General features: G+C 37.7%; 3 protein-coding genes across 4 annotated transcripts; 2 read left to right on the top strand and 1 right to left on the bottom strand.

Annotated features, from left to right (window-relative positions):
• The first annotated feature begins 4,834 nt into the window (after positions 1-4,834).
• LOC114748295 (CBL-interacting serine/threonine-protein kinase 8-like) lies at positions 4,835-17,980 on the top strand. Of its 2 annotated transcripts, XM_028936657.1 has the most exons (15): positions 4,835-4,845; positions 12,463-12,875; positions 13,883-13,945; positions 14,360-14,431; positions 14,535-14,642; positions 14,725-14,799; positions 14,889-14,942; positions 15,051-15,176; positions 15,501-15,590; positions 15,793-15,915; positions 16,365-16,484; positions 16,763-16,879; positions 17,070-17,123; positions 17,212-17,286; positions 17,391-17,980. In XM_028936657.1, exons 2-15 carry the CDS (start codon positions 12,717-12,719, stop codon positions 17,505-17,507), a joined length of 1,353 nt encoding a protein of 450 aa, XP_028792490.1. In that variant the 5' UTR covers positions 4,835-4,845; positions 12,463-12,716; the 3' UTR covers positions 17,508-17,980. The 2 variants fall into 2 exon arrangements, with proteins under 2 accessions (XP_028792490.1, XP_028792489.1); XM_028936656.1 differs by lacking the exon at positions 4,835-4,845 and having other exon boundaries at positions 12,388-12,875.
• LOC114748297 (uncharacterized) lies at positions 8,378-9,811 on the top strand. The gene has a single exon (XM_028936658.1). The coding sequence runs from the start codon at positions 8,378-8,380 to the stop codon at positions 9,809-9,811; it is 1,434 nt and encodes a 477-aa protein (XP_028792491.1).
• A 240-nt stretch (positions 17,981-18,220) lies between the features above and the next one.
• Positions 18,221-21,048, bottom strand: LOC114748293 (pentatricopeptide repeat-containing protein At5g04780, mitochondrial-like). The gene is made up of 3 exons (XM_028936654.1): positions 20,880-21,048; positions 18,404-20,645; positions 18,221-18,370 (listed from the first exon to the last, which is right to left on the bottom strand). Exons 1-2 carry the CDS (start codon positions 20,973-20,975, stop codon positions 18,438-18,440), a joined length of 2,304 nt encoding a protein of 767 aa, XP_028792487.1. The 5' UTR covers positions 20,976-21,048; the 3' UTR covers positions 18,221-18,370; positions 18,404-18,437.
• Between the last annotated feature and the right edge of the window lie 1,153 nt (positions 21,049-22,201).

Genomic DNA, 22,201 nt, shown 5'->3' on the forward strand with positions numbered 1-22,201 from the left:
GGTGGTAGCACTACAGTGTAATCTAACCTTTGTCTTTTTAGGGATAGTAGATATAAAAATATACGCACAAAATTATTAAGTATATTGTTGCATCAACCATTGATCATTCAATTTCAAAGAAATTAATTATTTAAACCATACGCACCTATATGAAAGAAGGAGATAAGCTCTTATACATATATATCCGTATATATATATTTTAATACACACACATATTACGTATATGTTTACGCTTCCCATGTTCTTAGAACAAACAATTAAGTCTAGGAACAGTCTTCTTCCGTCCAAATACCTACTTTCTTTCTACATTTGTGTTATTATCCTTTGTAATGATAGTTTGCAAATAATAAAATATACCAATATACGAACACTACGTATACACTACAATATACTACTATTTTGTTTTTGCTATATATTGTATTATATGAATATACGAATTAAAATAAGATACGAAGAGCACGAAGTAGCTAGCAACTAAGATTCTGCATTAAGATAGTTCAATATGCTATGATAAAATCTAGAATCCTCATCATATCCTCCCCAGAAGGGAATTACAACTGGCTTACACATGATTGGGACCAAAAAATAGGGAAAAAAAACAAACATGGAATTTGATAATTAAATTTCAGTTAAACTAAGGCAACACCCAACTAGCGACTCATTGATTTGTCCTTTTTGCTAGAAGCATGTTAGTTTAAGTCTGCATTGATCAAAACTAATTTTTAGTCAAATTTATGTGGGGGCACACTCTGAAAAACAAACCCAGGGAAATCAATCGAGATTTTTGATTTGGACTAAGAATCCAATTCTCCAGGTAATCATTTATAAACAAATTAAATTATCTAATCCAACTTGTTTGTTTCTCTTGGACCAAATTTTGTGGCTGCCAACTGATCGTTTTATTTGTCATTAATTATAGGCAATTTCAGCTATGGCTAGCTACGTACCTTCCTTGCTTGCCGAGTTTTCCAAACTATGCCTATATTACATATTATCATTATTAAACCACACTATATATAGTTATAATTAGCTGTCCGAGTTAAATTCAACATTAATTTAGGTTGTTTTCACATTTAACTTGACACATAGTTTCATTGACCAACTCGCATATATATAGTTGAGTGATGAGAAACGTAAAAGATACTGTCATATATCAGGTTGGCTATTTGTCAACCAGTTCCAGAATTTTGAAACGTTTGCAGAAACGACAATTTTGGGCAAGCGAGCAAGCCGAAATGGACCGCCAAATAAATTTCTTCGGTGTGAACATATATATTATTTCTCATTATGTTCAATTTATACTCCTTGTGATTTTATTCTCGAAAAGATATTATCGTATTATTGTATGTTCTGTTTGGGGAAAGTGAGGGTTCTTGTGGGTGTTATAGATAAGGCGTGAGATGAGATGTTTTGTGATATGAGTCGTTTTGTTTGAGGAAAGAGTTGAGAATAATGAATAGTACGCAGTACATATATACGATATGAATTTAATTTAATTTTGTTTGGCATATTTTAGATGTGCGTGCAAATGATAATCCAGCTGGATGGTCATTAAAAACGAACTTTAGAGAATCATTAGCGTGGACTTTAAAATATTCCAAGCCAAATTAAAAGCACGCATTATTCATTTTGCACTACGTATTAGTGATTATCACCACTCAATCTTCTACTAATGACATATCCACCCATAAAAGAAAAAATCTTGAATTTATTATCAATTTCATCCTGAATTTATCCTGATCCTATTGAGGTTAACTCGATAATTCCTGACTATAATTGGGCAATCTCTTACAGGTATTAATATTGCACGTTTTAATAATTAAACTGGTTGAAAAATATAAATCTCAAATCTCCTTTCTGATCTCCAACGCTCACGTACAGATATCTATTAATGTCATAAAAGATTCGATAAAGTTTTATGTTGGCTATCGAAAGCCTAACACAACCCTCTTCTTTTATCCAGACTCGTGTACAGATATCTGTGTCTAAAAATTGGAAGGACCTTCATCTGTGTGCAAAAGTCATGGAAAGACACATCTAATTTCATAATATGGTGGTTATATGAAAAATTATTGGCATACTTGTGTAATATGTGCCTGTAGAGACTAGCTTGAGAGGGCGGGTAATGCACAAACAATGAATGCAGCTAAGTATGAAAGGGCTAATAAAGGTCAGGTCGGTTAGATTGGGTTTAGCGTTCGATGGACATTGTCCATAAAACAAAAAAGTCAGTCCACTTATTAAGGATTCGACTCAGGGGTCACAGAGCTCTTTGAAAATATGAGTTTCGAATCTTAATCGGTAAACAATCCGCACACACTGTTATTAAGTGCCCTCCGCACTATAGGATTTGATCGACTTGATCAGTACAGCTAAATTTTGAAGAATCAACTCACATGTTGAACCCCCTTCTTAATTAGTATATGAGGTGGAAATGAAAGAGGGTTGGGAGAATTAATCAGGAGATTTTTTTTTTAGAAAAAAGAAAAGGTTCTTAACAGATTAACTAAGCGAGCCAATAGCTTTTACTAACTTTTAACAAGCGAAAAGGATGAGGAGCGTAGTTACTGCATCCAATCAAGAGGGAAAAGCTGCTTTATGCAGCACTTTATTTCATTTCCATCACTTCCTGAGTATTTGGTTTTCTAGGCTGTAGGGGGCGGTAACCCTTAGAAGCAAAGAAGATCTAGGGCTTGTTGTGAGTGATCTTACAAGAGGAGCGCTGAAGCATGTGCGCGCGTGCATGCATGCAAGAATTTCACAACATTTTCTGTCTCTTCCATTCTCCGTGTTTCCCGGATTAATGTGCAGCAGTTTAGCTGATGATATCCCATGCTGCAATTTGAGCCTCTCTGGACTCTTTCGATCGCCCCCATTAATTGCTTTCCATCAATCTTTCTTATTCTCCCTTAGAAAAAAGCAAAAACCAACAAAACTTGAGCGGAAATAACAATCTTTGACGCCTTCCAGGGAATAAAAACACTCGTCTCGCAGATTCCGAGTGTAGTGTGGGGTACACATGATCTCCAATAGTCCACTTTATAGTTGATAGAAGAACACGAGATGTCGTGTCTCATCGGGATGAATATATGCTTCCCCAATGAGCGGGTCGAAATTATCGAAGAAATATAGGTTAGTTAAGGCTGTTGGGAGGGAGCCCAGTCTGGGTCCGTCGGTATCCCGATCCGAGTTGAAATTTCTCTTTGTAGTGGGACCACACACAGGTGATACGGACTTTGGGTCGAAAAAGAAAGATGAGGCCCAAGAGTGGTGAGCCTCGTTGGAACCCATCGTTACGGGAAAGTCCATATAGAAAGAAAAGGTGAGGCCCAACTTGAATGATCCTGCTCCCCATCACCATGACTGTAATCAATTGGTTTTTTTTTTTTTTCTCAAAAAAAAGAGGAGCAGGTATTCAGAATTCTGAGACATGATTGGGTATTGGTGTGCACAAATCATGGTACGGTTTGACCGAATTTCAACCTACGCCACGGCCTACAGTCCACACCGACCTATTCGCTAGAGTAGCTGATTTAAGTTTTGAACTCCCTATCAGAATTTTATGAATTGATGTGGGTTGTTAGATACAGACTTTTGCCTCCCAGGTCCCTTGGAAAATCTAACATGACGCTCTACCCCAAAAAAACCAAAAAAAACCTGTAACATTGAGGATTCAAATACAATATGTAACTTTTGTTTTGGTACAACGTCCACGGGGCGTCCATAAGACAGTCCGACCCGGCTCCGAGCGTTGTTTGGTACAACGTACCGAGGCGTCCATGAGACAGTCCGACCCGGCTCCGAGCGTCTACGTGCTGGATGTAGATAGCATACTTTTAATTTTTTAAAAAATGATGGAATAAACCATATTTTCGAAAATATAATCTGAGTCCTGAACTTACAAACATCACCACGCGATGTGCTGCGTGAAAGATGAATGCGAGACTACAGCGTCTCCCACATTTTCAAACATGCTGGCTTGAATTTGTACCCTTTAATTATTTAGGTTACATCTAGTAGAAAACATTAAAAATGAGAGATACAGAATTAAAAAAATTTATTAAAAGAGTGTAATATAAGAATTACTTGTTATATGGGATTAGCCAAAGGAGAAACTTATATCCAGTTCATTAGGTCCAGTCCAACCAGTTCTCCAATTAGCATGTGCCACCTGGATTCACTAAACACATCAATATTTCATAGCGTCTTCTCCTCCGTTAACGAGTCGCAACGTTAAATTAATCATCTCCTTCCTCTCTTTTTTTGGGAAACAAGGTAGCTTGAGCTTCAAAATAAACAAATCAAAACATATTACATCGGGGAAAGAGATCTGAGATAGCATTACCAAGATCTTGTGAAACTTGAGCCTCAGAGAAGGCAGGAGATTCCTGAGGATACAATCATTTCCTAATCTACAGTATTGTTTGCTACTATGGATCTCTCTCCCTATCTCCGTTTAAGCGGTGATCATGAAGAAATGACAGTAGCCGATGAGAAATGGTGATAGTGGGCAGCATTTGCAGCGGCGGTGAAAGAGGGCAGTGGCGGTGCGCTCAGCAAAGTGGATTGTCAGTCGAGGAAACTTCACGAACAGAGGACTACAACAATCTATGTTGTGGATTCATGATCGGTGAAGAGGAGTGGCGATCATGATTTGTAGGTATTGGGTATCAATGACCTGAATTATGAGCAGGTACCTGGTTTTAAATTGTGATTGCCGATGCCGTCAAATCTTGCTCAAGTCGCTCTTTAGGTTCTTCCTCGCTCTTGCTTTGTCATCATCTTTCTTAATCTTAAAATCATCGTTGAAAGAGTTTAAGACCTTGTTTCTAGTCCAAAGATTAGGTACCCATGGTTTTGAAAATCAAAGAACTGCCTCATGCATAAAAATTTCATATCAGTATAATTCCAAGAGCAAACTGTTTTTCAATTGTCGATAGTAAAGCACAGTCTTTAATTAAAAGAGGAGTGAAGCACCACTTTGATTTGTTTTGTCGTGACCTGTGAATGGGGAATCAATTGATAGCCGCTGAGCACTGTAATTAATTCCATAATAGCAGATAGAATTGTAGATTTAGGAACTTGCGGCTGGTTAAAGGAGGGAGACGGTGTGAAATGGTGAGGTGTTCAATTAATCCAGGTGGCGCATGTTGATTGGTGAACTGGTTGGACTGGACGTAATGAACTTGATCTAAGTTTTCTCCTTAGCCAAACCCATATCTATGAGAGTGGTATTCTCCAATTTCACATTTATGGGTTTGTCTAATCCTATATAATAAGTAATTACTTATGTTAAATACTATTTTAATGATTTTTTTCAAATTACAATCCCAATTCAATCCATTATTTTCAATGTTTCCTACCAAATGGAACCTTATGTTTACCGAGCTAATTTAGCTATTAATCATGGGGTATTAGAAAGCGGCATTGCTATGAGGAAAGCCAAAATCGGAGTCAATCACCCCCGAATCCTGGGAAAAAAAATTAAAGAAAGGTAGTAAATTGAAGTATAATATTAAAAGGTACAATTAAACTTAGTGTGCACCAAGATAAAAGGGATTTAACCGAGGGATCATTCATTCACAAAAGATGAAGCGAAATCAATAGCAATTTCTTGCAAACACGCGGAGGCGAAGATTCTCCGCTAATGTCATCGTCACCTGATTCTTCTGGATCTCATGAGATCGCTCTTCAATTTCGTAATCTCGTCTCCCCCTATTAGCTTTAAAAAAAAATAAATAAATAAAAGTATCCCCACGCTGCCTTTGCTCCGCACCAAAATCTGATGAGAGCACAGGCCCCACCAATTCCTCTATGGGCTCTGGCGAAGGTGAAAAAAATAATTAAAAATTGCTAATTTATCGCCCGAAAAACAATTAATAAAGATTTGTCAATAGACGACAAATTTAATTCCTGAGAGCAAGTAAACCGGAGAAAATCACATGCTCCAAAGGATCAAATTATTAACGATCGTAGATTTAAATATATGTTTAAATTTATGTTTTTGTAAACGAAAAATAATATTTATCCTTTTCAATTGTAGATTTACGTTGTGCAAATAGTTAATTTCGGGCTTTAATAATATATTTAATATTTGTTAACAACTACTTTATAAATTTTGTGTGTCATTGCCACTCCCCCCGCAAACGACAACCCAGAGCAGTGTTTCCGCCGCTGATTAACCGAAACCGGGGAAATGTTGTTGTCTTCTCCTATTGCTTCCACTGCTTTCTATTGTTTTAAATCTTTTCTATTTGTTTGGTTGTGTGGTTGCATTGCGATGCTGATTCAAGTACGTGAATTGTTATTTATAATTGATATTTTTATATTCCTGCAACGATAATGAGTCCCCAGCCAAGTATGGGACAAGCACATGAACAGCATACTTTTAGATACATCTTATATTAGTACTTCCGGTTCTAATTATAAGAGTCAGTTAACTAATTTGAGAGAATTAAGGAAATAAGTTGAGTTAGTTATTTGTTCTAAATAGGTGTTGTCTTTCCTAAAATATCCTTACTAATCAAGTGTATTGACTAGAACTATAATTATTAAAATGACTATCTTGAAAAAATTGAGTAAATAAGATAGACAAAGTGGATTGGGGTCTTATATTTAGGACCAAAATAAAAATCAAACAAGGTTTTGTATTAATTACCGGAAGTAGTATTATGTATCAATTCTATCATGTCCACATGTAAATCAATACAGATTGCGGTATTTTTTTATGATATCATATCAACAGCTCTCGTGAGATTCACAAGATTAACCAGACAAGTTAAATGTCAGGAATTTTACAACCTTTTGTTGACATGTTTGACGGATAAAGTGAAAAATGTAAGAGCAAAAGAGATCAAAGTATGTATTAAAAAAAAAAAAAAAGAGAGGTTAAAGAGTAATAGCTGAGATTTTATAAATAAGATGAGAGAAGCAGATGCAAATGAAGAGCATGTCAACTGTCACCAGAACACGAGCACATGCTGACATGAGTTAAATTAACCAAGGAAGAGCCAGTTGTTTGCCATGAAATGTGTGAAGTCAAACACTAACCGCATATATCAATGCGTTATATGTATTGCCAGCTTTGTTGTGGACTCTAATCTTCAGATGGGGTGCGAACAGTGCAGCTGGAGGCCATTCGACCCGCTTGAAGCTAATTACGAGCTTAGAGTTTTGTTCATTTTCAACACGCGCGCGCGCGCGCTCGCGCAGAATTAAGCAGGGGGCCTCCTGAGAGTGGTGATGAGTTACTATGTTTACTTTAATTTTTATGGACTTGAACATCGGACAGGACAAAAATGACATCAGGAATCACAGACCATATGGCACAACTATCCCCATTTGATCAGGCCATACAATATTACTCCTACCTCACCAAATAAATAATGACTTTTTCGATTTTAAATATAGAATTTATTTTATAATAGCCGGTCAAAAAAAATTTATTTTATAATATAATTCATATTATAAAATAAATTTTATATTTAGCAAACAAGGAGTACTTACATAAATAAATATGTCAGCACTTTATGATCCAACCGCAACAAGCTCATTTCATGCGCCTCACCATATATTTATATATATATATATATAGGCCCTAGCTCAGCTTCCGGTCAAAAAGAGAATGTAGGCTCTGGCGTGAAGGGAGAGGAAAAGAGGGGGAGGCTCCTGTAGCCTGTGCCTGTAAACCGTTTATTTTTTTCATTAAAAAAACTAGTTCTCTCATGGTTCTGCTATTAATGATCTAGTGGGGTACGTACTAAACTAAACGCTCCTTTTGACCCCCCAAAAACAAAAAAAATCTCCTCAGTCACAAAAATTTACTGCTACCTTTCGTTTTAAACATAAAAATTAATTTTATATTCAATTTAATTTGAAATATAATATATTTTTTTTCTTATATATTTTTTATATTTATAGTAATTAGAAATATTAAATATTTCATGACATAATATTTTAGCTAATACATATAATTAGTAACGATATTAAAAAATCTATTTATTATAGATAATTATTTTAACTAATTATTTTAATCAATTTAAATTAGTCTAATAATAAAAATTTAAAATCCGAAAGGCACTCACTTTTGCATTTGTTTTTCCAATTTACAATTATAAAGCCACACAAGGGGTCTCCATCCAGCGAAGAGAAATTTTATCGATCCGGCGCTGAACAAACCAAAAGGTGGGACCCGCATCCCCGAGAGAGCTCCGCGTCGCTTTATGAGAATCCGCTGCCCCACGTCCCATAAAAGATCCGGTGTGCCGTCACGCCGTTTTCCTCACTCTACACAAACCCTCCGCAGTCCTGCCATGGCCTTCACCTCCCTTTCTATCAACCCCTAATTCCCCGACACACTTTCTTCAGACCCTCATCCATGGAGAACTATTCCTACTCTTCTTACCCTGATTCGCGCGATTCCTCCCCCAGGTCTCGCGAAATCGATAGCGAGAACCCCCCCTGGGATGAGCCTAACAATAATTCCGCCACCAATTACAAAGTCAAGTTTATGTGCAGTTATGGCGGAAAAATCCAACCCCGGCCTCACGATAATCAGCTTGCTTACATCGGCGGGGATACCAAGATCTTAGCCGTCGATCGCAACATCAAGTTCTCCGCTCTCATGGCAAAGCTCTTTTCCCTGTGCGACGCCGACGTCTGCTTCAAGTACCAACTTCCCGGCGAGGATCTCGATGCTTTGATTTCCGTCACCAACGATGAGGATCTAGAGCACATGATGGTTGAGTACGACCGCTTGTACCGTGCCTCCGCGAAGCCCGCTAGGTTGAGGCTCTTTCTTTTCCCCCTGGCCCCGTCGGCTCCGGCCAGTTTTGGGTCGTCCGAATTGAAACCGGAGCGGCAGTGGTTCGTGGATGCTCTCAATTCTGTGCAGATTCAACAGCTGGATGGTCCCTCGCCGCCGGCTCCAGTCTCGGCTACGAACCCGGATTTTCTGTTTGGGTTGGATAAGGCTTACCCGGGGGTTCCAGTGACGAAATTGCCTGATTCTGCTCCTGTTCCAACGGCTCCGGATGTGGTGGCGAAGGATTTGTCAACGGGATCAGAATGTGTGTCGGAGGATCGTCACGTGGTTGGAGAACCATTGCTCTCGCCAGCCGAGATCCAAAGACAGATCCAGGATTTGCAGAGATTACACATTGTGAACAATGAGCAACTCCTACAGCGGAAAAGCGATGAAGGTAATGGAAGAGTTTATACTATGGACTATTTCTCTCAGAAAAATCCAGAGAAAGTGGCGCCGCCACCAGTGCCTTCGAATGTACATACAGGTCCAGTTCCTGCGTCGGCGACGTCTGCGTTTTTGCCCGAAAGACACATGACAAGTACTGCTTATCCACTGGGGGCTTCTGCAGCCGGAACTGATCAGCAACAGCCGGTGTATTTCATCCCGACACCGGCCGGGGTGTACCATGCAACTACTTTGCGACCTATGACTGGACCAGTTGGTCAGCCTTACTATGGAGTCCCGAGGATGGTCCCGGCGGAAATGTACAATGCGGCACCACCGACGTCTCTATCACATGCCCAAACCAAAGTTGGGGCTTACACTGAAACTCCTGGAATTGTGCAGCAGCCAAAGGTTGGGGTGTCTGAACCTGGATATGCTCAGGTAGCCTACGACAATGCTGGCAGGCAGGTCTACTATGCAGCCGCAACATCGGCGCCTCCACCAGGTGGGGTGGTGCCACCATACCAGGTGGTAACAGCTGGAATTGACGGCAGACAACAGGGTGGTGGGGCTTTGAATCAAGAGGGTAAGATTGCGGCCAAAGTTTCATCTGCTGTGTGAATGAGATACTGAATGGGAGTTACTTTGATTTTCATTATTACACTGGGCTTCAATAACGATGAAACTTGAACAGGTTGTGATGATTGATGAATGTTCATTTTTAATGGTTACTTTTTCTCTGGCATTGGTATGAACATTGTTTGCTGTGCATAGTTGAAGGGACCAAGGCATTGTTTAAGAGTGTAAATTTTAATTACTTTTTGTATTAGTTTATTGCTTTTCCTGAGCAGCTGTCTCCATTATCCATTATTGTTGCAGTATAATCAGGATCTGATGCCGTGTTTGATATTTACTAATCATTTACGTCGCTCGACTGCTTTAGTTATAAAACCAACCAAGGCAGGAACATAACCCTAATCAGGACAGGCCAGTGTTTATGACAGAAACGGTGAAAAAGAATCATTAGCTTGTCTTCTATAGTGATGCAACAGTCTAGTAGTTAAGGTAACCGCATGGTGCAGTGCGATTCACACTCCGCTAACACCCATGTTCTGTACACCTAAGTTCTTTAGCCAATTTCCAGTTTCTCGTTGATCATGCAGATCTTTGAGTGATCCGTACAAAAATTCAAGAGGACACAACGTTGTGTTGGCTTTGGTTACGTTGATTAATATCAATATTCGGCATTCAATTCAATGTTAAAAGCGTGGCGCCTGCTCGAGTTTATTACTCCCTCCGTTCCTTATTATAAGAGACATTTAATGTTTATGGCATGTTCCTATATATAAGAAACACTTAAAAGTGGTCTCTACTTTTTTGTGTTGATTTTCTATTTTACCCATATTTATTGTCTCCAACTCACACTCTCTCTTCTTCTCACTTCTCTTTCTTTTAATAATTTAATTGTTCTCTCTCCTTATTAATGAGGGTATTTTTAGGAAAAAAATTATATTTTTTACACATTGATTGTTCTTAACTAATTTTAACTGCTTTTTTGATCAACGTAATTCGGTTATTTGTCTCTTATAATAAGGAATGGAGGGAGTAATGTTTAATAAATTCGCACTCGTTGTGAGCAAAATTTATAAAATATTGTGGGCTAATTCTTGTTGGTCGTAACTGGATGAATTATTTGTCGCATAAATTTAAAAAAACCAAGTTGGTGTTATAATTCGTGTATAACACGAGATTGTTGCACGATTACGGAAATTTAAGAGTACCAGAAAATTTAAAACTTGGAAATGATGATAAAAATGTTTAAATCCTCACAATGTAGTGGTGTTAAATAATTAATGGAAGAATTTCGCTGTCTTTTGTGATTTTGATTGGTTTAATGTGGACTAATTTTGTGAAGTCTTCCATTTGAAAAGGGGCGTATCCAGGGATGTTACCAGTGATATAATCAGAAAATAAGAGAGAACTTGAGAGAGAGGAAGAAAAAGGCACAAGTGTGGAGGATGATGAGGAAACTGGTATCAAGAAGTCAGCTGTGCTGTAACTGCTTTACGTAGGTCATGCTCTACATTTACATGTACTAGTATTAAAAAAAGAAGGTGGGGAAAGCCGTGCCCGACACTCTAGAGCAAGCACAGAGTTTGCTTTCCCCCATACCCTGACGAGTCTAACTCAAATGAACTTGGCGCACTTGCTAAAATTAGGTATCCTCACCACTAAGCACTTGGGTTCATTGGTGAGGCATTGTACTAGCTTAATCAAGAGCCTTGAGTTTGAGTCTTAAGCATGTAACAGCATTAAATAGGTGGTAGGCTAGCCACTTTTCCGGTCCTGTGACGACTGAATGTAGATTAGTTTGAGTCTGATGAGTTTCCCATAACATATAAAGTAGCTTGAGATACCGGGTGAAGTATTTAAAAAGAAAAAAAATTAGGGTATCCTCACTATTTCTCTTCCTCAACTCTGCACATAAATGATCCCCTCATCAAAAATTCAAAACTGGCGCTATGAGATCTCAGTTTTTAAAACCAATCTCTTTGGAAATATAATATCTAATTTTAAAATATTATTTCATTTATTAATTCATAGCCCCTGGCAGTAGCAAGGCATTGATGTTGGGAGGTAAAAGAGTGAAAGGGGCATCAAAGGAGACACGTCCACGTCCGTGGCTGTCCGGGGAAACCTCTTCATTTGTCAAATTCCGCTGTCTCCGTCGTCACGCCCCCATTACCGCACCCCACGTTATTACTTATTACGCCACTCCCCACCTAATATTCTCAGACTCAGCATGCCATCCCATTACTTGCTTCCCATCATTATTATAATCCATACCAACTTTTATGCAAGTTACTCTCTGGATTTACATTTACTTACACTAAAAATCTCACAAAATAATAATTTCATACTGACTCTAATGCCGTCTCTCTTGAGCTACGCCTATGTCCATTTCTAAATGTTGCATTTTGTAAATTAAACAAAATTATATGTAGAATATTAAGTCATCCGAATAATTTTATTTATCTATTTGATTATTATTATTTTTCCTTGTGTATTGATTCAATTGATATTTTATAAGTTCAAATTAAAAATTAAAAAATAAATTTGGCCTGATCTTCTGATTTTTATTTTTATTGAACATGTTTGAGCTACGATTGGTACTTTGTTTTCTTCTTCTGATCTTTTTTCCTTCTCCCCAGTGGAGATCCAGCCAATCTTTGGTCGTTGGTCCGTATTCCAATATTAGTTCCCCGGATTAGTTTCTTCTTGCTTTCCTGTCTGTGTAACTTACCAAACCACTTCCCAGCTGGCCTTCATTTTTCAATTCTAAATCCTTCCCATCCAAATCAACAACGAAGACAAATTATTTAAATAGTAATTGGAATTGAGTAGCTTGTTAGTAAAGTTGGATTTGCAACAAGCTTTAGTGGAGTTCTTGGCTGTGAGCGTGTGGTTTCGCTGGGGTGAGAAAAGCAGAGAGAGAAGAAACAGAGAGAGAGCGAGAGAGGCAGCCATGGTAGTGAGGAAGGTGGGAAAGTACGAAATCGGGAGAACAGTTGGGGAGGGAACCTTCGCCAAGGTGAAGTTCGCTCAGAACACAGAGACTGGCGAGAGTGTCGCCATGAAAGTGCTCGACCGTAGCACCATCATCAAGCACAAGATGGTCGATCAGGCAAGTGTAAAATTCCCAATTTTTTCTACTTGTGACGACCCATTTGTTAGATAATCGGCCCTCTAATTGTTCAAATCACGCCTCTCGTCGAGGAAATGCATGACTTAGTGGACAAAAGCGATGTAATCTTGGAAAACGGGACTTGTTTGCTCTTTAGTAGCTGTGAAGGCTTAGCTGATTTCAAATATAATGAGTTCTCTGAATTTCCCTTCTTATTGGTGTTGTGATTTCCCCAGCTTCTTCATTTCGTAGGTGAAATGGCTTCCCCCAGTTGATCCTTTAGAGCTAGGAGTTAACTAGTTGCATTGCCAAACCATACGCTTAGCAAAGCTTGAATGTCTCGAGCACTTTCCACAAATACACCATGACTGTTCTTCTTATCAGTGATAAATTATATCCAGAAATTTAAATGCAGTTATTATATACTGACTGAGCCAAGCAGGCATTCCAATAAGTGACTTTAAGAAGGTGTTTTGTTCGCTATCTAGGTGCTATTCATTTACGGATATTTGGATATGCGAGTTTAACATACCAAGATTTAATATACACGTGTTTCTGAAGATCTCTCCTTTTGGTTTTAACATGAACATTTACAATCAAAGTAAGGCCAAAATTAATGGTTTATGAAAGTCGGCAAAGCTTTTCGCTCACATACCTTCTGGAGTTATGAAATACTTATAATCGGAGGAAATTTCTCAAATTAGGTTGTTGTCTTCTTCTCTAGCATCAAAAGGGAATTCTAACACTCAGTTGAATTCAAAGGAAAGAATGGGGAGCCCCCAATCTGCCTATTAGTGTTTAGATGTTGATCTTGTAATCTTGTATCTGTGTACCATTCAAATTCATCTGATCTTTAACATATCTAAAAACCCAAAATGTTTGAATAAAGATGATTAAATGCCAAACATGGTGTAAGAGGCACGGCCCTGGAGCCTTGGATTATGCGTCCCTTTTTTTCTTATTAAGGCAAAAAATTCATTTGTATTGAATTTTTCTCTATTATGCAGATCAAGAAGGAGATTTCTATCATGAAGCTAGTTCGACATCCATATGTTGTTCGTCTGCATGAGGTACGTGGTATTTTCTGTAAAATCATCTTTTATATGATGGCCACTAAGTCCTGCTGGGCTTTTGGTTCTGAAATAAAGAATTTATTCACCAAATCATGATTAGCGACAAAGTATGAAATATGGTATTTAGCAAATTTTTTAGAAAGGTTTTCAGGTAAATACAAGTGGGGTTGAATTTATAGAATTTCTTTCTATTTTCTTTTAAAGAGGAATGGTGTCGGAAATTTATTTCATAATTTGTATTGGATTGCTGTAACTTTCTCTCACTCATTGGTTTTTGTTCCTTTTAAATGTTTTGAAAGAAGAGCTTGGCGGACTGAAGATAGTTCTGAAATCAATTATTAAGATGTTCTTCCTGTTGATTGTCACAGTTAACGAGTGCTCGCTTCTTTTGTAAATTATGATTTTTTTCAGGTTCTAGCAAGTCGTACAAAGATTTACATCATATTGGAGTTCATTACAGGTGGTGAATTGTTTGATAAAATTGTGAGTAGCTCAAGATGGACCTGTGAATTTGTAGCTTTTACTGATTTTTATCTTTTACTATTTCGTTGCAATCTTTATAATAGAAGTAAAAATGAATGTGCAGGTACACCATGGCCGTCTTAGTGAAGCTGAAGCTAGAAGATACTTCCAACAGCTTATTGATGGTGTAGATTATTGCCACAGTAAGGGAGTCTATCACAGAGATTTGAAGGTTTGCATGGACTGGGATCTGTGAAGCTGCCATCTATCCTTACTTGTGATTTTCTATTGATTGCTATTTTTCCTTTCTGCAGCCTGAAAATTTACTGCTAGATTCTTTAGGAAATATAAAGATTTCAGATTTTGGTTTGAGTGCATTGCCAGAACAGGTGAGATTTTCATCAATAGATTTGAAATCTGACTTTGACTTGAGGATGGGATTATATTGAATGGTTTGATACCTGATGAATATTTATAGGGGGTTAGTGTCCTTCGGACGACTTGTGGGACTCCAAACTATGTAGCCCCTGAGGTAAATTTGAAGTTGGATCAGAGCTGGGTTAGATTTGAGTTGATGTCAACTGATAGTTACTAATTTTATGTTTCATTCTCTATTTGGCACGCATCATTTTCACCTCAGGTACTTAGTCACAAGGGTTACAATGGAGCCGCAGCAGATGTTTGGTCCTGTGGGGTTATTCTTTATGTTCTAATTGCTGGATATCTTCCCTTTGATGAGTTGGATCTAACTACCTTATACAGTAAGGCATGAACTTAAACATGTCAATTATATATTATTAATTTCTCCACACATAGAGTTTATCTCCCAGGTGCTTTACATATATACACGTGTGTGTGTGTGAAGAAGCATGCATGATCTATCAGCCTTTTTCCCCCCCTTAAAGACATGATGTGTCAAATTTTATTATTGCATAGAATGAAAAGTTCATTGGTAATCTTGTGCATATACTGAGGTGATAGCTTAGTTCCTCAAGTTTCTTATGGTAAAGATTGCTTCATAAATTGTGTTTATGTTGGAGCGAAATTTTGATTATTATCAATGCTTTGGTCCTTTTCTTGACTCTTGCAGATTGAGAATGCAGAGTTTTCATGCCCTTCGTGGTTTCCTGTGGGAGCAAAAGCTTTAATACATAGAATTTTGGACCCAAATCCTGAAACTGTAAGATTGAGAATGCAGAGTTTTCATGCCCTTTGTGGTTTCTTCTGAACTCATGCTTGTGCTAAATTTATGCATGTGATGTAATGGTATCACTTATTTAATGAATGAATTCAATATTTTGATAAACATCTATTAAGGTTTCTGGTTGTTCTTGACAAGCCTCTTTTCCTCTTTGCCCCCTCTTGTGCATGTGTGCTTGCAGCGCATGACCATTGAACAGATAAAAAGTGATGAGTGGTTTCAGAAGAACTATGTTCCTGTCAGTCTTCTTGAGCATGAAGATGTGAACCTGGATGATGTAAATGCAGCTTTCGATGATGCTGAGGTCAGTATGACTTTTAAATTCTGCATCTTGTTGAGCAGAATTCTACTAGAATTTTATGCCTTTGAGCTAGGTCTCATGAATCCATTTAGTTTCAAACCTTTAAAATGAATTATTTACATTATGCATTCTCGTCCTCCTCACCAACATATTTTCCATATAGATTTATGGAGGAAAAGTCATTATAACCATATTAAATACTTTTTGGGTTGTTGTCTGAAAATTAATTGCTGACATGGTGCATCAACAAAATCTGGTGTGCTTATGAAAGGTCAAGGAGGATAAAGCAAATTTTAAGTCAAGGAAACTGACTAAAATCCCAAAAAGTTTGACATTTTTTTCACATGCCCCTTTTTCTTCAATCAAGGAGGCTGGATTCCCTATTGCTAGAACATCCGTGTGGCAATTACTTTCTCAGTTTCGATGACACATTGATTGATTTGTCATTGAAGGATCAGCGGGTTAACCAACAATGTGAAAACGAAGACGGGGGTCCATTAATGCTTAGTGCATTTGACTTGATAATTCTATCTCAAGGCTTAAATCTTGCAACAATCTTCGATCGTGGACGGGTAATCATCTGTATTCTTCTTTGTCTTCTAGTAGTTTAGTAATCATATCTAATTACCATCAGAATTCAAATAGACGAATATAGGTTCATATAGACATCGTCTGAGGTAGAGCTTTCCATTTTAAGTCTGGGATCTTTTACCAAGTAAATAGGCATGCTGTGATAAAATATATCGCCATACCTTATTACTCTTGTCCTTTTAACTCAAGGTTTGAGGCTCTAAATATTTGTCATATCTAGGGTTGAGATGTGATGCTTGTTTTTGAAATATCTTTGCAGGATTCCATGAAGTACCCAACACGCTTTATCTCTCAAAAGCCAGCAAAGGTGGTTTTATCAAGCATGGAAGTTGTGGCTCAGTCAATGGGATTTAAGACGCATATTCGCAACTATAAGGTGGGCATCCTCATCCTTCCACTAGCATTGCTCTGGATCTCCCCCCCCCCCCCAAAAAAAAAAAAACCCTTACCAAAAAGGAAAAAAAAATTTTGTCGCGCAAACATTCATCAGAATCTATGTTTCAACTGGAGAATAATTTTGCTTGAAGTTCTCACTAATCCGGAGGCCTATTGGCTTGAATTTTCAGATGAGAGTGGAGGGTATGGCAGCAAATAAAACTTTTTTCTCAGTCATCCTGGAAGTAAGTTTCTTTCCCTCTGCTAACTTCCCATGACCCATTCGTCGCTTGGCTAATTATTTAATTCATTTCTTTCCCTTCTTGTCTGAAGGTTTTTGAAGTTGCTCCGTCATTCTTTATGGTGGACATTCAAAAGGCAGCTGGAGACGTAGGTGAATACCTCAAGGTCAGTTGTCCTGAGAAATGCTGTTACGTTTCACCTCCCTTCTCCTCAGCCCCATTTTTTTGAATTTTAATTTTATGATCACAGTTACTTCCTCTATGTTGCAGTTTTACAAGAACTTCTGTAGCAATCTTGATGATATCATCTGGAAACCGCCTTATGAAGAAAGCAAATCAAGGAGCTCTAGCAATAAAAGTAGAAGGCGATCCTTTCACTTCATGTGATATCTTTTGCTCTCGTTCACTTGGAAAAAATGGGGGGAAAATCTAGTTCCACACAGAGATATAGAAATGGGCCTTGCGAAGCGAGGTTAAAGCTGGCTTGGCTTGCCTTTTTAACTCCACCGCTTCCTTATCTTTAACCCACGCCATGCTTTGTGATCTCATATAGAAGATATAGTTCAAATTCCAGAGAGAAACTGGAAGACAAAAAAGTAATATACACAATCTGCATCATTATACCTTTGGTTTTTGTATATCTATTCATATCAGATCTAGTTTTGACATTATGGTTTATCCTGTAGTATTTTATGTGTTGATTATCAATTGATACGTACGTAAGTGAGATTCAGGCACCAGGATAGAGAAATGCACTAGTTCCATCAGTTGTACTTTTCGTTGAGGGTGCTTGATTGATTTTGAATATAAATGAAAGCAAAGGAGTACGGTTAATGCTTAAATTTAGTTATTACTTTTTACATGTTTGCTATCGGTATTATTTTTCATTTCTGTGTCTGTTCTGCATTTTTCTTTTTAACTTAATTTTGAACTCATCTCGTTTTAAGAGTCTTGCTTGGCCACCGAGATAAGTCAAGGATTTTGACAGCCTAAGCTTGCTTCCATTTTAAACTCTAACCTCCTAAGCCAAATATAACAGTTAACAAATACGTCTAATTAAAAAAAGGAAAAAAAGAAAGAAAGAGGAGTAGCACGCTATTTTAAGTAGACAACTCATAAGAAACCACAATATGAAAGTAAAATTGATGTGTGAGAGCTGCAACTTTATCAGCATAGAATCGTAAGTTACTATTAAGTACAACAGGTATAAATAAGGGACTTGCTTTACATGGTCGGCTTTTGATAGCCAGTTCTGGAATTTACAACTGCTTCGCAAAAGCCAGTTCTGGAATTTACAACTGCTTCTTCGAGGATATATCAGACAAATCCTCCGAAATCCCCACAAGAACATTGACCATCGACAAACTTATGAAGCCGCTTGGTATCTCGAATGACAATTTCTCTACCAGTCAGTTTTGAGACATACTTAATAAAGTTGTGACAATCCCTGCACATTATTGTACTCTTGATAACTCTTACTGGTGATGAATTTGGCGAGTTCTGCAACCCAAATGCAATGGCCAGCTTCTCGCTGTGATAAATAGCATGTGTCCTCGGGACTGATGATGCCCTTCCCTCTTCCTCTTCCTCGCTTAATTCCATATTTTCTAATGACTTGTATCCAAGATTTTTGGCTTTAACAATCAAATCCTCCAGTGATTGATACACTGTCGAACCCTGAGGATGTCCCTTGTCATTGGGCTTAAAGGAATAGACCTTATCTTTGATAAAAATTCGGCTCAAATCCTTTAATTTACCAACTTTCTCTTCTTTCATTATCTTTCTCACCCTTGAAACATCCTTATATCGACCCGCCGAGATGTACATATTCAACAATAAAACGTATGTCTCAGTATCTTTCGGTCTGAGATTAAGTAATTGTTCAGCAGCGTGAAACGCCAACTCTAAATTTCCATGGCTTCGACAACCTGCAATCAAGTTAGACCAAATAAACTCGCTGGGCTCAAAGCCCATTTTCTTGATGAAATTGAAAGCTTCCTCTAGCCGACCCAACCTCACGTACATGTCAATCAAACAACCATAATGGTCCATCACTGGTTTTATTTTATATTCTTTCTGCATAATCTCAAAGTATCTGAGTGCTTCATTGACCAAGCCAGCATGGCTACACGCTGATAGAACACCCACAAAAGTGATCTCGTTTGGTCTCACTCCTGCTAATCTCATATCCTCAAAAAGATCCAGTGCTTGCTGAGACCTACCATGCTGTGAATAACCCGTAATCATGGATGTCCATGATATCATGGTTCTAGTAGACATCTCTAGAAATGCTTTGCTTGCCCTCTCAATGCTTCCGCATTTATTGTACATGTTAATTAGTGAAGTACCTACGACAACATCAGACAAGAACCCAGTTTTGATAGCCTGAGCATGAATTTGTTCCCCCTGTTCTAAAGCCACCAATCTACTACAGACACTCAAGACACTTGAAAAAGTAAATAGATCGGGTTTCATGCCTGATCGATTTAACTTCAGGAAGAGATCAAGTGCTTCACTTCCACTCCGATATATCGAAAAATCATCCTTTGCGAGTTCCATCATTTGTGAATGTCCAGCAATCATCGCATTCCATGTAACCAAGCTGACACTTTCCATTCTATTAAATAGCCTTTGAGCCTCGTCAATCCAACCAGATTTGAGATATAAATACGATAAAGAATTCCTAATGCGTAAGTTTGAATCATAGCCAAGTTTAGTACCAAGTGAATGAATTTGTGTCCCGAGTTCTAAGGAGAGAATTTCACAACAAAGGCCCAACGCACTAGCTAAAGTAAACTCATTAGGCTGGACATTCTCAGAAAGCATCTCAACAAAGATTCTTAAACCCATTGTAGCCTCCCCGTTGTCACCGCAGGCAGAAATAGCTGCAGTCCACGAAATAACGTTTTGTTCGTTGACTCTTTTAAATGCTCTTAAAGCATAATCCAATCTGCCACATTTGGAGTATAAGCTACAGAGGGCATTGCCAATGCTGGTGTCAGAGTCGATATGATATTTGATTATGAAAGCATGGAACTGATCCCCCAACTTGACAGAGTTTAAGCAAGTACACGCGTTGAGAGCAATAGCAAGCGAGTAATTCGAAGGATAAGATCCCGCATCCAGCATTTCTTGGAATACTCGAATGGCATTCTCTGGCTGCGAATTCTGCACGTAACCCGCCATTAATGTGGTCCATGATATAACATTTCTCCTGGGCATATTGTCAAATACCTTGCGAGCACTCTCTATGTCCTTACATTTAGCATAAACATTGACAAGAAACGCCATGACAAATACATCTTCATGGGCACCAGTTTTTTCGATGTGGCCATGAACAATTTGTGCATCTGAAAGAGAACCTGTGTCCAAGCATTGTTGCAACAAGGGAGCGTAGAAAGATGTCTCCACCGCTCTGCCCTCTTTTATCGCCGATAGTGCTTCTCGGAAGTCCAGATATTTTGTATCTAAACTTCCATCTAAACGCGTGAATCGGTGACTTTTCTGGAAAGAAATGCTTGGACTCTGTAGGTATAAATTGCAGGCCATTAGCAGGTTTTCGAGTTAACGTAAATAAACGGATATATACACAGAATTGTAGCTAATAAAGTGAGTAACCAAGAGTCTCAGCGACCATGTGACTTCCAATATAATCAAACAATATGCATATATAACACACTGAATCTAACGCAAGTATATAGACAAGTTCATTTAAAGAGATACGAGAAAATTGTTGGGAGAGGGAGGGAGATAAATCACCTTTTCGCCGGGAAGGGAACTTGCAGAAGATTTTCTGGAATCGTGTTCACGCTTCGGGGTTGCAGTGATAGCAACTGAAGAAGGCAAAGAAGCCATGAAGGAAAAAGGCAGAGATAGCAGAGTCGATAACAGTAACTAACTACGTGATTGGGTTAGTGGTGGCACGGGCAATTATCTTCGCACGCTAGTGCTTGGATATAATTGTGTGCCATTGCTCGCCTTGGATATATTCATATGTCTGATGCGGACCAATCATCGAGCGTATGCTTTTTTTTTTTTTAATTAATTTCATTTTTATAATGTCAATTAACTTTAAGTTTTATTGCAAAAAATTATACTGTGATCTGTATTCACTATAATCCAAATAATCTCGCCACGTTACTGCTCAGATTGACGATCACTCAAATGCCTGATCGACAAAATAGTGTGACTTTCTAATCATATATAAATTAGTTTTTAAATAGTTTTTTAATTTTATCTATGTATATTTTTTTGTGAGTATAAATAGTTTATTTATTTTATTGCGAGCTATTAAATTGATGTTTGCATCAGTTTAAAATAAATATATTTACGTTTTATAAAATAAAATTTTTCCCACGTGCTTATTTTGTATTTTTCATAAATAATTCAAATTGTTGCTTGGACCTTTGAGGTTTATTAGTATATTTAAATTTTTCTTTTTTGTTCCCAACATAGCAATATTATAGGCATTATTGATGATTATGAAGGACAGAGTAAAGGAAAGGAACCGCGATGCAATAAACAGAACAAAAACCAGTTTATATACTGGATTATTGGAAGCTAACTTCCAGTTCTAGACTTGTTATGCTGTACAAAGCAGGTCGTCTTTCAAATTATGTGACGTGGAATATGTCGTGATCAATGCACAAAACAGTTCATGCAATCCCTCATGAATTTCAACGTATTCCATTTTGATTATGAGATTTCATGTTATTTGTTATTTTTTAAATGACACCTCTTAATAAAGATTCTAGATATATGCTGATTAGTGGCTAATGATTAAGGATCGCATCAGAACTGTTTTCATAGAACTATCAGAAATATTTAATGCATCTCTTGTGTGTTTAGATTCTCACTTCATTTTTTATTTTTTACTCTAATTATTACTAGAAACCTACGAGGATGACAAAGAAATCCATTCAATGAATGGACGGAATAAAATGTCCTTTGTGACTTTGATTATCTTGTTTAGATACATACCTCGTTCTACGTTTTATTTAGGGAGAATGACAATTAACGACCCCATAAAAAACTTAATAATAAATTAAGATTTTTAAACAGTTTTTTTTGTATTGAAATAT

The sequence above is a fragment of the Neltuma alba genome, unplaced genomic scaffold (assembly GCF_004799145.2).
Source record: "Neltuma alba isolate B1F8T4 unplaced genomic scaffold, ASM479914v2 tig00005675_pilon, whole genome shotgun sequence".
In the NCBI taxonomy this organism is placed as follows: domain Eukaryota; kingdom Viridiplantae; phylum Streptophyta; class Magnoliopsida; order Fabales; family Fabaceae; genus Neltuma; species Neltuma alba.